This window comes from Gigantopelta aegis, unplaced genomic scaffold (assembly GCF_016097555.1).
Source record: "Gigantopelta aegis isolate Gae_Host unplaced genomic scaffold, Gae_host_genome ctg1854_pilon_pilon, whole genome shotgun sequence".
Classification (NCBI taxonomy): domain Eukaryota; kingdom Metazoa; phylum Mollusca; class Gastropoda; order Neomphalida; family Peltospiridae; genus Gigantopelta; species Gigantopelta aegis.
This window is the reverse complement of record NW_024532798.1, coordinates 49,074-65,059: the sequence shown is the minus strand read 5'-3', so window position 1 is coordinate 65,059 and position 15,986 is coordinate 49,074. Positions and strand designations below refer to the sequence as shown.

Below are 15,986 nucleotides of genomic sequence, written 5' to 3'. Positions count from 1 at the left end.
ACAAAAAGTGATAAACTAAACTTAAACAGCAATACTTTATTTTTTACTGCCAACTAAATTGTTGGACTGGGATGGTTTTAAATATGTTAAAGTTCTAAAGTTCTAAAGTATAAGCACTTTCAGGACCAACAAAATTTCATATGTTAAAAGAGTTTTTCTAAAAGAATTGGTTTAAAAACATTTAGTCTTATTCATAAATACTGTTTATTTTAGACTATTTTAGTCACATGAACAATCATAGTATGTTTTTTACTACTTTCCAAGCAAGCATAGGAGACAGTCCCATAATTATTTTGGGACCATGCAGTATATTTCTATCAGTTATGTCTATTGACGTAGTTTATTCTAGTTTTAGCATGCAATAATTAAAAGCAACAAATTTATGTATACTGTATTTGTTACCTGCACATTCAACCAAGAATTCATTGGTCTTTTGCTTTGACAATGAGCCCATCTGATCAACTTTGAGCTAGCTTGCTTTTCTGACTTCTAGCATTGTATCTCTCTCAAAGTTCTCCATTTTACAAAACTCATTCTTTAATTTGAAAAGTTATAAGTGATTTTTAAATTTTATAGTTCTGGTAACTGAAGTTGTATAACACTAGTACTGGCAAGATTATGGAATTCTCTTTTTATACAGGATTTAAAACTCTTGGGCTGTTTAAATTTTAAACTAGTAGAATAAAACATTACCTTTGTAACAGCATCTATATTGGTACCCACATTGATGAAGGACTTCAACAACTTTGACTCGTCATTAGCACAAGCATGATGCATTAGTGTCCACAAATTCTACAAATGAAACGTTGTGCTTTAATAACTTTAAACTGATAAATGCATTTTTAGGTACTTATTATTAGACAATATGTATATAATATAGAGCTTGTTTACTTTGTCACCAGCATCAATATTACCACCATACTGATGTAAGACCACTACAACCTTTAAATGCCTTCTATCACAAGCAAAAATGCAAAGGGGTTAACTGTCCTATAATGACAACAAATATTTGAGAATAATGTATTACAAAATCAAGCCACATATTCATACTAACATGCATGTATAGCTGATCATCCCGATTCAGTTAATCAAACAAACAAGTTATGAAATGATAACAGATAATTAATTATTTGTCTACTAAAGTAGAATCATTGCTAATTTTTCCAATAAAAAGCTGACAATCATCACTGTATTTCCATGATTAAAATGGCCCTGCATTTATTTAGCTTGGAGATTTCGTGACCAAGCACTAAAACAAGGCAGACATTATTTAAGAAGTTGGGTACTATTATTAACCCTTTAACTTTAGCTTTTTAGAGATATTTTTATAACAAAAATTAAATATAGTAAGCTTTTTATGATAAAAAGTGTTTAATAATTAATGACATGCCCTGCAACATGATGTCAATACATATTATAATACTAGTTGGTTCATGTTGAAATTGTTTCTCTGACAAGCTGAGTTCCTTAAGTGACTATAGCTATGTGGGTAAACTTTTCTTTTATCTTAACTAATTAAGATATGAATCACAATATTTATTATGACACTTAATCATGCTGGCACATTTAAGTGATATCTAGGCCCAACATTAACTTGAGTCAGACCTTTATTAGCTCAATAAAGATTTTATCTGAGAAGGTAGACATTCGTTTAAGGTAATCATTTAATTTATAATATCAACCATGAGGAAGAGTCTACTCATATAAATTATCTTTGTAAAAAACTAAATTAGTACTCACTTATCAGTAACATTCGGATCTGCACCAATCTCTATAACAGCCACTACTACATCATCATGACCCTCTTTGACTGCCATATATAGAGGGGTCTGCTGGTTCTATATAAAGAATAGGCAATTTCAAAATTATAGCAAAGTTAGAAATGAGAGCAAAAATAACAAAAAATTCTAGTTTAGCATATACCATGGTGAAACATAAATCGCTTTGCATGCATGATATATATCATCATTAATATATTATGATCGTTATAATGAATGAACTAACCTCATCACGAGCATGGATATTAGCCTTGGCACTTATTTAGGAATTGACAACTTAAACATGACCTTTCCACAAGCTACATGCAATGGGTCCATTCATTCAGTAATAGAAAAAGCCACACACAAAATTAACAGGAATAGGGTCTACCTCATTTAAGCAAAATTATTGATTGACGATTATCAGAATAATAATACATTATATTAACTAATTATCAAACTGTTTTGATTTCCAAAAACAATGAAAGTGTTAATAAATCATTCTTAAGATTGGAATAGCATTCAAATAATATATACAAACAATTTACCATGTCAACAGCATTTATATTGCACCATATCATAAAGGACCAAAGCAACTTTAAACATGGTCCTTTGTTACAAGCTACATGTAAAACTGGTCCAATAATCGTGTATAAGAAGTATCAACAATGATAAAAAGCCTTAAAATTTCATATAATAAAAGTTGCAAATTTTTCTGAACTTGTACTAGTAATTAACCACCAATTTATGTCTACAATTATTTTTTTGAACAAACAGGTTATGAAATTCTGCTCTTCATTGATGCTTTCTCAAGCAAAACAGACTTGGGGACTATGATAGTGTAATTAAGTAACATGCAGACATCCCACTTATTACTCCATAAACCAACTCTAATTACCTATCCACTCCTTATAAACTATAGCCACCCATGTAAGTCATACTGTTTGGTTAAAATAACAATGCAAATTAGTACTCGTTACTACCAGCTTGTTAAAAATGTTAGGATCAGCGCCATTTTTTTAATAACAATCGTGCTATATCAGCATGGTTTTTGCATTGCTGCAGCAAACAAAGGTATCCGTTGGAACTGTATTTAAAAAGTCACAAACATAAAACTAGTAAACAGTAAATATTCTAAGAATTTGGGAAAGTAGATTCCCATAAAGTAATTTTAAAGATAGTAAGTTGTAAAGCAATAAAATTTTTTATATTGTATAACCATTTTATTGAAATAAGAGGATGGTGTCAATTGAAATTGAGTATAAATAGTTCTTTATAAAAATGATTGTTGAGACTGTAACAGTTTTATTGCGAAAGAAAAAAATACAACTAGACAACAAACACAACTAGAAGTTCAATCATTTCTAAAAAGGTTTATAGTAGACTTACAGACAATCTCAAATATGACAGATTCTTATCCGAAGCTCTAGCTGTTTTTACGAGGCTTTGCTGCATGCATGTTGAATTAAGAGGAAAGTAAATTTACAATCATAAAACAATTATATAAACACAATTATTTTTTGGAACTTCACAAACATTACAAAAATAGACTTCAGAAAGTGTTATATACGCACATGTACATATATGTGCATACACCACATAAATGTACATTGTACTTACTAAATAATCAGCATATAATTTGGATCACCACCACTCTTTAGTAGCAACTGAACAACATCAACTATAACCTAGCCTTGCTGCAGCATATAATGGTGTTTCTTAACCTGAGTAAAAATGTGACATCAATGTAACATTAAAATGTTACTATATGTTGTTATCAGTGATATAACTATAAATAAATTTAGACATGAAATGCACTTACTATTTGCTATCCATAACATTCAAAAATAATAAGAATGTGAAGATAATGAAGGTAATATTGCCATCATCTGTTAAAATTATAGTCTAGCAAAGTTAGCCCCTCCTCATTTTTAATATTTGCTGATAAAAACTGTTAATACAATTGCCATGTAGAATTATATTATATTATATACACACACACACACATACACATATATATAGTGCCTTCTTTTCCTCCACATATAACTCCCACATGGCCATTGTACTAAAGGTTATAACCCATTATGTAAACATTTGAGTTACTCTCCCATTTCCATGCATTCCATGGGGTAGTGATTCCTAGTTCACTTCTAAAGATTCCCCCACCTGTCAGCTTATCAAAAAGGAGGGGAAGAAGAGCTAGCTTAGTAAAATTATAACACTTACCATAATATCCAGAATTAGCGTTACATCCATTTTCAATGGCTCTCTTTGTTTGTTTAATATCACCACTTACAGAAGCATCATATAATAATTCATCCTAAGTTAGTGGAGAGTCAATAGCTAAACAGGTCAATAAACTTATAAACAAAATGAACATGCATTTAAGTATACTTTTAGCGGTTTCAGCATGTTATAATCATAGATCAAGAACTAATACAAAAAACACTGGTTTAATGTATAGAACATAATTTTAACAATATTTAGTCTAAATTCTCATGATTCCTCTTAAGGAAGAATGCTCCATGCAGGTTAATTACATGTTGATAATTTCTACATGTTGTTGATATTTAATTACATATAGATAGTGAGAAGGAGAACACAATTTGTTCCTCTGGACACATGAAGATTTTTAAAGTCAAATCCTTTACCATCAAACCATAAAATTAGACTTAAAACCTTATATTTAATTACTTAATTAATTGATAGTAGCTGGATGTAGAAAAATTATACTCCTCATTAAATATAGGCACATTATACTGTAAATGAGGCTAGTTTCTGCTGCTTAAATTTTCTCAGACCACTTAATAATAAATCCTCTTTGTTATAAATTGGGCCTAGCTTAAAATGACTTTGTTGGATTAACTTCAGTAATGTTGGTTGACAAGTATATTTAAATAAAGATAAAAATAGTTTTTTAAAATGGCTAGATTATAATTTATCCTGCTACTATTGTTATGGAGGTAGCCACATCACTTAAGACAAAACTAGTGGACTTTAAAGTTTGTCAGTGATGAGGAGACTGAATAGATTGATCATGTGATCAGCAAAACGATTGCAACTGTATCTATATAAAGTTTACGTGAAAAAAGTTAAATAAATCCTACATATATATTTACATAATTAAGACCCAATGCTGAACGTAGGGCCTCTGTTTTTTGTCTGGAGCAGCCAGCCCTGGCTGCGCGAGAATATTCGTTTACGTTTTTACTGTAGGTTAGCTCTAGCGTTGCTGGTACATGGTGAATTATTTAGCTGAAGATAATAACTTACCAGATTCTCCTGCGATAGTCTAGTTCATGGTGATATCAGCTTGCTCGATCAATTTTTAATCATCAGTAATAACAACCACTTCCTGGGCACTACTTAGCGGGCGTGTCACTGAAGAAAATCTTGCCTCCCACATATCTAGATTAGTACCTAACCCTAAGAATTGTTAACCCCAGACCACTCGTTATCATGGCTGATCTATCAGGCGTAGTTTCATTATTAATGAAAGAAGGAGAGCAAGCACTTCTCCAGGGCAATATAGACAAAGCAAATTGGTCTTTCAACACAGTAATTTTCTTAGATCCCAAACAAACTCCACATTTATGGCAGCGGAGGTTTTAAATCTGTACTATTCGAGTCATTACAAAGAAGGAATGTTGCAGTTTCAACGGAATATGGATGTCAATGGCAGTGATATTGAGGAAGTCTTGTGGCACTTCATCTGTAAGGCAAAAATTTTAGGTTACAACAAGGCATGTGAAGATGGATTTCTCTCATTACATCAGTCTGAAACCCCGCCTCCATTACCAATGCAGAAGTATTGGCTCTTTTTCAAGGGAAACAACGGAACTGTTGATGATGTTATAGCTGTTGCAAGTAGTTCAAGTGCAGGAGAAATAGTTCATAGTTATAACAATACTACTGCATTGGGATATGCTCACTTTTATATTGGTCTTTATTATGAACTACAAGGATTATAGAGCTTGCTGGTAGACATTTGAAGCAAGCTGCTGAAATTAAAACACAGATTACATGGTCAACTTATGGTGATGCACTTTGAGCTTTTTCAGAGAACTATTCTCCGTAATTCTCTTGTTCCTCTTATAACTATCAATTCTGATGGTACTAAATTAAGCAAACACTCACTCAGCTATTATTTTGGGTGGTTGGCAACTGTGTCATGGGACACAATACAAGTAACAATGGAAAAATCTAAGTAAGTGATGACAAGCATCAAATAATACTTATTGGTATGTTTTATAGTTAATTTTGTCTACTAATATTAAGAAATAATCTATAGGACAAACCTTCTTGTTAAAGATTGAAGCTATACCTTGTGTAAATGAGTAAACATCTAGTCTTGCTATTGGTTTCACGTATATATAAAAAAAATGGTCTGTATGTATGATAAGACTTTTAAAACTTGTTATAACAAGCAATATTATGTCTGCTTTAAATGACATGTTAGAGCTTATACAGATGTCACAGTTCACCCATACCTTGTCTAACTCTTGTTTATGATGCCATTTGTGTGACATTAATGATTTTGTAGTAGTACATAGAAGGGTAATAGTCATAGGTAATGAAATTTAGTTCTTATGACCTACTGCATTACGCTTCTTTTGGGATTACAATGAACCCTACACCACAATAGTATGTATTATTTTACTATTCAAATCACAAGTGTTATGCATCGTATGTGATGGCTTTAATGTTGTTTTGTTCATCAATTATGAGAAAACCATTCATATTGAATGTATTGTAAAGCTAATACATAATAATTATATACTTAATTGTAACACACGCAATATTAACAGTATGCCCTTTTCCATATATATTTTAGCTCGTTCAGATACGATATCAAAACTTTTAGAGCTATTGACAATGGTATTACTGGATTTGACTGTGGAGATATTTATACTGGAGTAGAAGAAATATATTGGTCAACTTTTGAAGCTTTTTTAAATGAAAAGAGGGAGGAGGGAGGACATTGCTATTAACTCAAAACTTAGTACCAGATTTGAATGTAATTAACGAGGGTAAAGTTAATGAATCATACGTTCGTGGAGTCTCCTACGATCATTGAATCGACTTAGAATGGTTACATTGATTTGATTCAGTTCATTGGTGGGATAAACTCATGTCCAGGGTTATATTGAGACAGCTCAGTTAATGGTATCACTGCAGAATGAGGGGTTATGTAAGGTTAAGCAAATTGGAGTAACTAACTTTGGAGTAAAAAATACTTTGGAATTACTACAAGCTAGATCATTCCCATAGCTTCAACTCAGGTCAGTTTGTTGTATACTATATTGTGGTATATTTTAATGAATCTAATACTGTTCTTAATTCTGCCTAATGACTAAGAAATAAAATTATATCCAAACGTGTTCTTCTGTAAATATAAAAATGCCACCATATTTGTTTGAAAATACCAATTTCACTAAATGGACTATGGAAGTTCAGAATAGAGAATTGATAGAATTTTATGAGATAACCAGAAGGTGTAAGTTTCAAAGCATAAATGTTTACATTCATTGATTGCTGTAGGCTGTAGCACTACCAACAGAACTATTTGGTAGGTTGTAATACTGCCAATAGCACCATCAAGGATGCCCTAGTATATAAGATATGGTTACTTCTATAACTAGACCCCACCCCAGCATTAACACTGGTGACACGAAGCTGGACATCACATTAATAAGCCTACATCATATAAACAATTTCTTTATACTGTAAATGTCAAATTTCGCCACTCAACTTTCGCCGTAATTTTTTCGTGAAACTCATAATTTCGTGTTTTTGTGTCAAATCGCGAAGATTTGATTAATAATTTGCCAGTCTAATTTTCTCTGTTTTGTGTCAAACCACGAAAATATAACTACCTCAAAATTTTTGACGTTTACAGTACTTCATTAACTCAGTAGTTGCTACATGTGTTGTGATAAAGCAATTTTTTGTATATTATAGATCCAGTACTCATTTGCTAGATGATCGTCCCCTTCATTCAGGTCTTGTATCATTATGTGATTAAACACATATAACAATATTAGCTTTATGGTGTATTACTGGTGGATTCCTTACTGATCACTGATAGGACAACCTGAACCAACTAAGGTATGCAATAATCATCATTGTAGACTATTAATGTAAAGGAGATTAGTAGCTGTGCATAACTATGTCAGCACATTTATACACAATTTATATTATATTTATGGAACATATATGAGTCTAGGAATGCATATTCAATTTAGTGGTGTCCTATTTTTAAGAGCTTCTTAATGAGGCAAATTAAATTGTAACTTTATTAAACTATATAGATGCAACTGATTACAGTTATTCTGATTATACATGTATATAGGGAATTAGTATAGTCCTTAGAGTATATATACTTGTTTTAAGAGCATCAATATCTAGTAGCTGTATCCTTGTTGTATCATAGTAAATTATTTGACAACATGACTAGAATTTTTTGCCTTTTTTCAGAGTTACATGCCCTTTTGTGCTTTACTCCTTTAATCAAAGTGTACTAGAAGTCTGTTATTATAACTATGTAGCTCTATTCTACTATGACAAAATGTAATAGGATTGTGTTTTATTTTGTTTTTTCAGTTTGACATCGAAGTCTTACAAAGTATCACCTATTATTAATGAGTTTGGAGATTGGGATTTATTTCAAGAGCTCTTGCTGTCCTACGTTTAATGGTGATCGTCATTTCTCATTACTATAACACTGCCAACTACTGAAGTTGTCTGGGTGTGATCATGTGACTGTTCTATGGTAGCTATTGCATATTATTGATCATCCAGGAGTAGGCGGAGTCATCTTAGGATCTCTAAACACAAGGTGAAATAACTGTGATTGTAGTAGTACCTTTACCATGAGGAAAAGTAAGAGATTGTAGGTATGTAAACAAGTTTATAAACAACTTCACAGTTGTACATGTTTCCTTGATTAATAGCCCTGAAGTTTATTTTGCTCATAACATCTTGATCAGGCATTTAACCAAGTAGGATTCATCTAAAGTAGACTTTTAGTGTCTTCAAACTTCTCCATAGTTACTAGAACATCATTACACTAGTGATAACTTAGTGCAATGCTACAAATGTTTCGAGACACCCCCTGACCATACCCAAATCAGGCATTTATTCCAGTGAGACATTTATTTTACACAATCATAATGCTCACTCTCGGCATTTATTCAAGGCAGGCATTAAGTGTTTAATCAAGGAATATATTATATTTAATAGTACCTATTCATTTAGTGAGTTGTAGATCAAGATTAATAGTTCCAATATTTTAATAATAAGTTTGTGACATAAATCTGAGAGTTAAAAATGCCAACAAAATGTTTAGACTTAATAAAAGTGAATCAATTCTAACTTGTATCTAGATACAGTCTGACATCAGCAGATATTTGGCTGTGGCATCATTATAAAACACTTATATCCTAACCTGCATTCTACTGTACTGACATCTCTTCAAGCATCTATGGTATCAAGCCACAAATACATTATGCCCAAATCTTGACTTTATTATCTAGATACAGCATGTGACATCTTGGTCTTGTGGTCCTCAATATCACATGCTGTATCAGCAACAAGACACTGTAGTTAGACAATAACATATGCTTATTACTAATGCAACTTCAATTCAGTACTAATGAAACAATCCAGACAGTTATATTTTTGTTCTTACCCAAAACACATAAAATAGATAATAAGAAAAAACAAGGAAATAGTATGACATTTTGTGCAATTGATTAAAGGCAGGATCTACTCTGGGAATTATGTAACTTGAATCCTAAATTGACTAAGCCACAATGAAGTGTAAGGCAATGCCATATCCCTATGTAATAGTATGCAACAACTATACTGCTTTGCTTAAAGGCATTATGAAAATGGCTTCATAGAAGCCACAAAGTCAAATGTGCAAAGTTTAATTAGCACAATAGTTAAAGATAGTTCCTAAGATAAAGCAGTATTAGTTGTTGTTTTTTTAATAATATCACAATGAGAGGATCTTCTGTGTGTCTTATCTGTAGGTAATTTCAACCCCTTTTATTCTGGTCTTATTTCTTATTTAAGCTGGCTTACTGCCGTCTTAACCTTTCAAGATTTTTTAAAGATTTTTTTTTTCATGTTCACATAAATTTTTTATGACACTATGTTTTCAAGATTGATAAACACCCATGTTTTATGTGACACACTATTATCTAAAATAATCATTATAAACTTTCAGTTTGGAGTTAATTATAATGGACAAAAGAAGACAAGAATATTATGCCATCTCTGCATTGGGTAGTGCTAATCAATGAATGTAATGAGAATAGTTAGCATTTGTGATCAGAATACAATCTGTGTTTGTTGTACAATTAATTTGACAAATATTACTTCTATTTGCAGCCACATTAAGGAGTCCATTCCTTCGTCTCACTTAAAGCTGACAGAACAGGATTTAAGGATATTAATGAAGTTCTTAAGAAAAGGCGTGGTCCAAGGGGTGAATTTATGAACTGGAAGAAAGCAAGAAGGACACATGGACAAATTATGAATATATAATTAAGTCAATTAAATGAACCATCTCATTTTGAAGAATATGTATTCGGTAAGTACATACTATTATTTATACATTTGCTCACGTTTTTTAATTATCTTTTTCTATTGATTAGATTTCTGGAATTATATTTCTCAGCCAATCCAGTGGAAGCTACCTTGTAAAGGTTACATGTTAACATCATTAAATCCTAAACAGTACAGCCTTACTTCTGAGTGTTTGTCAAGTATGCAATGCAAGCTATGTCATATGACTTTGTTCTAAATTTAACCTCAAAAGATGAAATAGAAGCCTATGGTATAATCTCAGGTTATTTTACTGAAATTGAAGGAATTAATAAAAGTGTTTATCACCTGATCAAAATGTTGATCTTGAGATTATTATAGCTCAAATAAATCTTGAGTGTATGAAATGTTAGATGTAAAACTACACGAAAGAGACCCTGCAATATATCTGCCATTTGATGCTATCAATTATCTGCTACCCTCTTGGGAACCTCAGGAAGACAACAAACGATCTCGCACATAAGCAACCTGATCCCCAAACATTTCTTAATCCAATTATTTTCACCCAGGTTGTTGTGTCTCTTCCCATTGAACATGCGCTTGTTAGCGCTTCTCTCCAGCGCTTACGTGGGATACCTAAGTCCCCTTGAAAGATGGTCTTGAAAACCTGATTAATCCTGTTAAGATATTCACTGAAAGGGCCATTAAACTTTGTAATAGTTTTGAAGTGTTCTTAGAAAAAGATCTTTTAGTCTTAGTAGAGAAAATGATTGTGTGCCTTGCACATCAAAACACAGCAAGCTTCCAGATTAACTGAAGAAATTATTCTTGCTGCTAAATTGCAGCTGTATCTGTGTCTATTTTTAAATGTCACTAAGTAAAACGATGTCTTACCTAATTCCACTAACACACCTCTTGCTGTGGTGGCAGACCAGTATATGACAAGCTTTTACAGTATGGACATTTTATTTCTGATAGTTCAGCACTGTTAGAGCTAGGAGAAACTCATTTTGCTCAAGTAAAAGAAACCAGTTGGAAAAAATGCTAATGAAATGATCCAAACAAAACTTGGTTGGAATTACAGAAGAATTAATCCGTCCAGTACATCCAACAGCTGATGATTACTTACCGCCTACTTTAAAAGAGATTTCAGAGGCAAAGAACACATGATAAAATATGACTTTAGTACCTTCTTTACCCGAGGGAGAAAATATCCAAGGATTTTACCACTCCAGACTTTTTAGTTCCTTTCTCTCCTTTGGGGATTTTCTCAATCCTGCACCATTTGCATCCAACGTTCTATTATTGATGACACTAGTCCATTTTACAGGGTATCTTATGCTTCATTCAGGGCTGCTAAATCTCTTGTACCAGCCAAAGAAGAAAGCTCTCGTACGAGCTCATGATTTTACATGGATAAGTATAATAGCTCCTCATGAGTGTTATCCTGGAACTCATGTACACGCATTGTTGGCAACAGCAACATCCTCGAGTTCTGCGTAAAAGTTTATGAGTCAGCTTTTTTCTATGAAGGATGGGGTCTTTATTGCGAGAAACTTGCTTATGAAACTGGTTTTTTTCATAAGGAAATAGACATGATTGAGTGGCCAAGAATCAGAAGATGGACAAAAGATGCCAAAAGCAAAGTATATCTTTCAGGAGACAAACAGCCATCAAGAAAGTAATTCCTACATCTCTCTATATCTAGATTGTCTCGACTACCAATTCCAGAATTACAACTATGGAGAGCAGCCCCACGTTTATACTTGACATAAGTTTCATAGAGGAGAGAGACATTTGAAGAATGTGAAGCATTTCTTTGTCATGAAGTTCATGTTTAGTCCACATGCTCTCAGGGCGAAGTATTTGTTATGCTTCAAGGCCAACATATGCTACTTGTTATATAGCAGGCTATGTATAGCTGATGAAGTTGAGAGATTCAGAAAGAAAGAGGTGTGAGTGTGAAGTACAACGTTTAGCTTAAAGAGTTTTCACACAAATTATTACAACTGGGTTGTTTGCCCTTTCTTTAATAAAACAACTATTCAAAGTATCTAAAGACAGGATTTTACAATAGATTGCTATTATATATTGTGAATTTGTTATAGTGTTGTGTTTCTTCTAACTTGATTAATTGAAATAATAAGTTGTTGAACCATGAAAAAGAAACCTGTTCTAGATAGGTCATTCGTTAATGTTTACTAACATATTCCTACACTTAATGTTATACACTTGTGACTCTCCCCCCCCCCCCCCCCACCCCCCCCCCCCCCCCCCCCCCCCCCCCCCCCCCCCCCCCCCCCCCCCCCCCCCCCCCCCCCCCCCCCCCCCCCCCCCCCCCCCCCCCCCCCCCCCCCCCCCCCCCCCCCCCCCCCCCCCCCCCCCCCCCCCCCCCCCCCCCCCCCCCCCCCCCCCCCCCCCCCGCCCCCCCCCCACCCCCCCCCCCCCCCCCCCCCCCCCCCCCCCCCCCCCCCCCCCCCCACCCCCCCCCCCCCCCCCCCCCCCCCACCCCCCCCCCCCCCCCCCCCCCCCCCCCCCCCCCCCCCCCCCCCCCCCCCCCCCCCCCCCCCCCCCCCCCCCCCCCCCCCCCCCCCCCCCCCCCCCCCCCCCACGCCCCCCCCCCCCCCCCCCCCCCCCCCCCCCCCCCCCCCCCCCCCCCCCCCCCCCCCCCCCCCCCACCCCCCCCCCCCCCCCCCCCCCCCCCCCACTTCTTATGCTAAATACACTGACAAATAACATTTATTAGCTGTCCAGCTCAGTAAGTTAAGCTATCATCTCCAGTCGTGATATTTTATATAACCATGTAATCTGTCTGTGAGCTAATTGGCCATGGATCTGGTATGCCTAGGAAACCATAGTTTCCCATAAGAAAGGTGCTTTAAATACCATCATGCAAGATAATACTAAAACCACTATTCAACTCTGACGCTACCAAATATCAGGAAAAAAAAAAAAAAAAAAAAAAAAAAAAAAAAAAAAAAAAAAAAAAAAAAAAAAAAAAAAAAAAAAAAAAAAAAAAAAAACATTATATATATATTTGTTATAAAGCTGTTAATCATCAATAGTAGCCTGATGATAGCTATTGTGTTCATATATTAACTATTGACAAAGACAGCCAACAGTTTTCCAAACAACTGAATGTTTTCAAAAGTTAGTCCAGCAGACTTTTGTTCTAGTCACACTAGACTAATCAAGAGTTTATCTCTGCATAAAACTTAAGGACGATACGTTAATAGTTAGTGCTAAACTATGAGGTGACACTTAATGATTGTGTATTACATCCTCTACTTAAGGATATTGAAAGTAATTATGAGTAATGACAAACAAATGGGCGGTAACGCCAGACTATTGCGCAAAACTATGCCAGCCTTGGTTGCCTGTGGAAGAAGATGGGAGTTGGAAGTGACGACCTGTATTTCCAGACTTGCGTTGGTAGTAGTTCGATCAATTTGGTTACTTTACAGGTGAGAGAGACATCAGATTAACACTTTCTCCTTCCATACTTATTATATACGTGGTACATTTTTCTTGTCTATGGATGTACTTAGATACAGAGCTAAACATATAATGAGTTGATATCAACTCTAGCCAATCTGTATGTCATTCACCATGTTGAAGGAGTTTCATTTGACTTCAGGTTTAATGGCTATTTGTATGGTGTAAAGACCTTATCATATGTGTTAAAATTATTCTTGCGCGCCAACCCCTTAGACCTAAAGATTAATTATATAGAAAAAACTGCTATTAAAGTAGCCATTATGTTAATAATTTGTCTTATATTAACAATTACACCAGTTTTCTAATGGCCTCTTATCTATATAGATTGTGGGTGTGGCTATCTACCATGATGTACTTATCTGTGAACATTCCCATGAATTTGCGTCTGTTGCCTATATATCAATTATAATGACAATATCTATTATTATCCTTGAGATATTAATCGTCATAGCCAGTTCAAAGAGGGACAATTCGTCACAGTCGACCTCGAAGATTGTTGCTCCTCTTTTATATTGCCGTCTTATAGTGTTTGCTGTTGAGATAATAGCTCTAATAGTAAAGACAGCATTAGCTGCTCAGATAAATCAATCTGCTGACACGAATCAATGTCCAGACTTAGATACAGCTATTATTATTACCTGTGTTGTGGTGGCCGTCACGTGGTTAATCTTCTCTATTGTGTTATTGTCTGTTTTCGTTTATCTTGATCCTTGTCATTGTTACTCTATTAAAATGGATTTCAGTGCTCTTAATCATCATGGTAACACAGACAATATTGATGAGATATCAGTCATCAGTGGCAGTTGACTCAATTTGTATGGGAGAAAAGGTTTAGAAGTATTGGTTGCTGTATTGGTAGTGATGAGTCTCATCAAGTTGCATTCAAAGAGGTATCAGAAATAATAGCCCACCTCTTTTACGACAGTAATTTAGTTGTCTCTGACATTGCTGCTGGTTTGATTTTATTACAAAAGAAACATTTTGAACATGAAATATCAGCTATAACTTCACCTGATCCATTTCAATCAGCTCGATCAATCAGTGTTAATTTTCATGATCCAGAGGAAAAACAACAATTTTTTGATGCCTTTCACTTCTTGAAATTTGCTCTAGGCATATATTCATGGCCAATTCACATGTTCATGAATCCTCTTTGTGGTTGTTGTCATTTACTTTCACATACCTTTTGCGGGCAATCATCACATAGGAACATTGTAGGTGATAATTGTTGTCATTGTGGTTTTGCTGGTTTTCTGTCTACAACAGCCATTAATGAATGGGACATTGTGTATTTACGTTTTGAGAATGATTTGTATCGAGTTCCTTTGTAGTGTGCGTTGACCATGATGAGAAGGCTGTGGTAATAGCTATTAGGGGAACACTATCACTTCATGATGTCATCACTGACTTAACAGCATCTTCACATCCTGTTGAGTTGCCTGGCTGGCCAAGGTTTACAGTTCATAAGGGTATGTACCAAACTGCCTTGTGGATTAAAGGACAGCTTGACGAGGAAGAGGTATTAGAGGAAGCATTCAGAAGAGTTCCTCAATATAAGCTAATAATTGTTGGTCACTCTCTGGGATCAGGTTGTGCTTGTGTTTTAGGACTTTTACTTCGTGAACAATACCCAGATGTACGTTGCTTTTGTTACTCACCTACTGGCTCTCTATTAAATGCAACTGCTGCAGCATATACACAATCCTTTGTGACCTCAGTCACATTAGGTCAAGATTTGGTCTGTCGTCTTAAAATAAAAACAGCTCATCAATTTAAACGGAAGTTATAAATGTAATTAAATCTTGTCATAAACCTAAATATCGTATCTTTTTAGAAGGAGCTTTAGAAACAATAGGAAAATGTTGTGGGCATCATATACTATTTAAAGAAGAAACTGACTCTAGATTAGATGACATTATCAATAGCGAAGATTTATCACCATTAATCTTGTCTGAATCTACATCCTTTGCTTTTGATTCTATTGAAGAAGAAGAAGAAAATCCAACTATACCTCGTCTTTTTTCCCACCTGGACGTATCATTCATATTGTTGACACCCTTGAGGAAAGGCGTTGTTTCTTTGCACGTCGTCAGCTAGAAGCTAGATGGAGCTCTGCTAATAGCTTTGAAGAGATTGTGGTATCTCCAGATATGATTCGTGATCATTTTCCAGATGTCC

General features: G+C 34.8%; 1 protein-coding gene across 1 annotated transcript; it reads left to right on the top strand.

Moving 5' to 3' along the window:
- Positions 1–13,670: 13,670 nt before the first annotated feature.
- On the top strand, positions 13,671–15,597 carry LOC121391182 (diacylglycerol lipase-beta-like). Its single transcript, XM_041522891.1, is given in 4 exon segments — positions 13,671–13,701; positions 13,704–13,774; positions 14,633–15,122; positions 15,125–15,597. Coding segments are annotated over 4 exon segments (1,065 nt in total).
- The last annotated feature ends 389 nt before the right edge of the window (positions 15,598–15,986 follow it).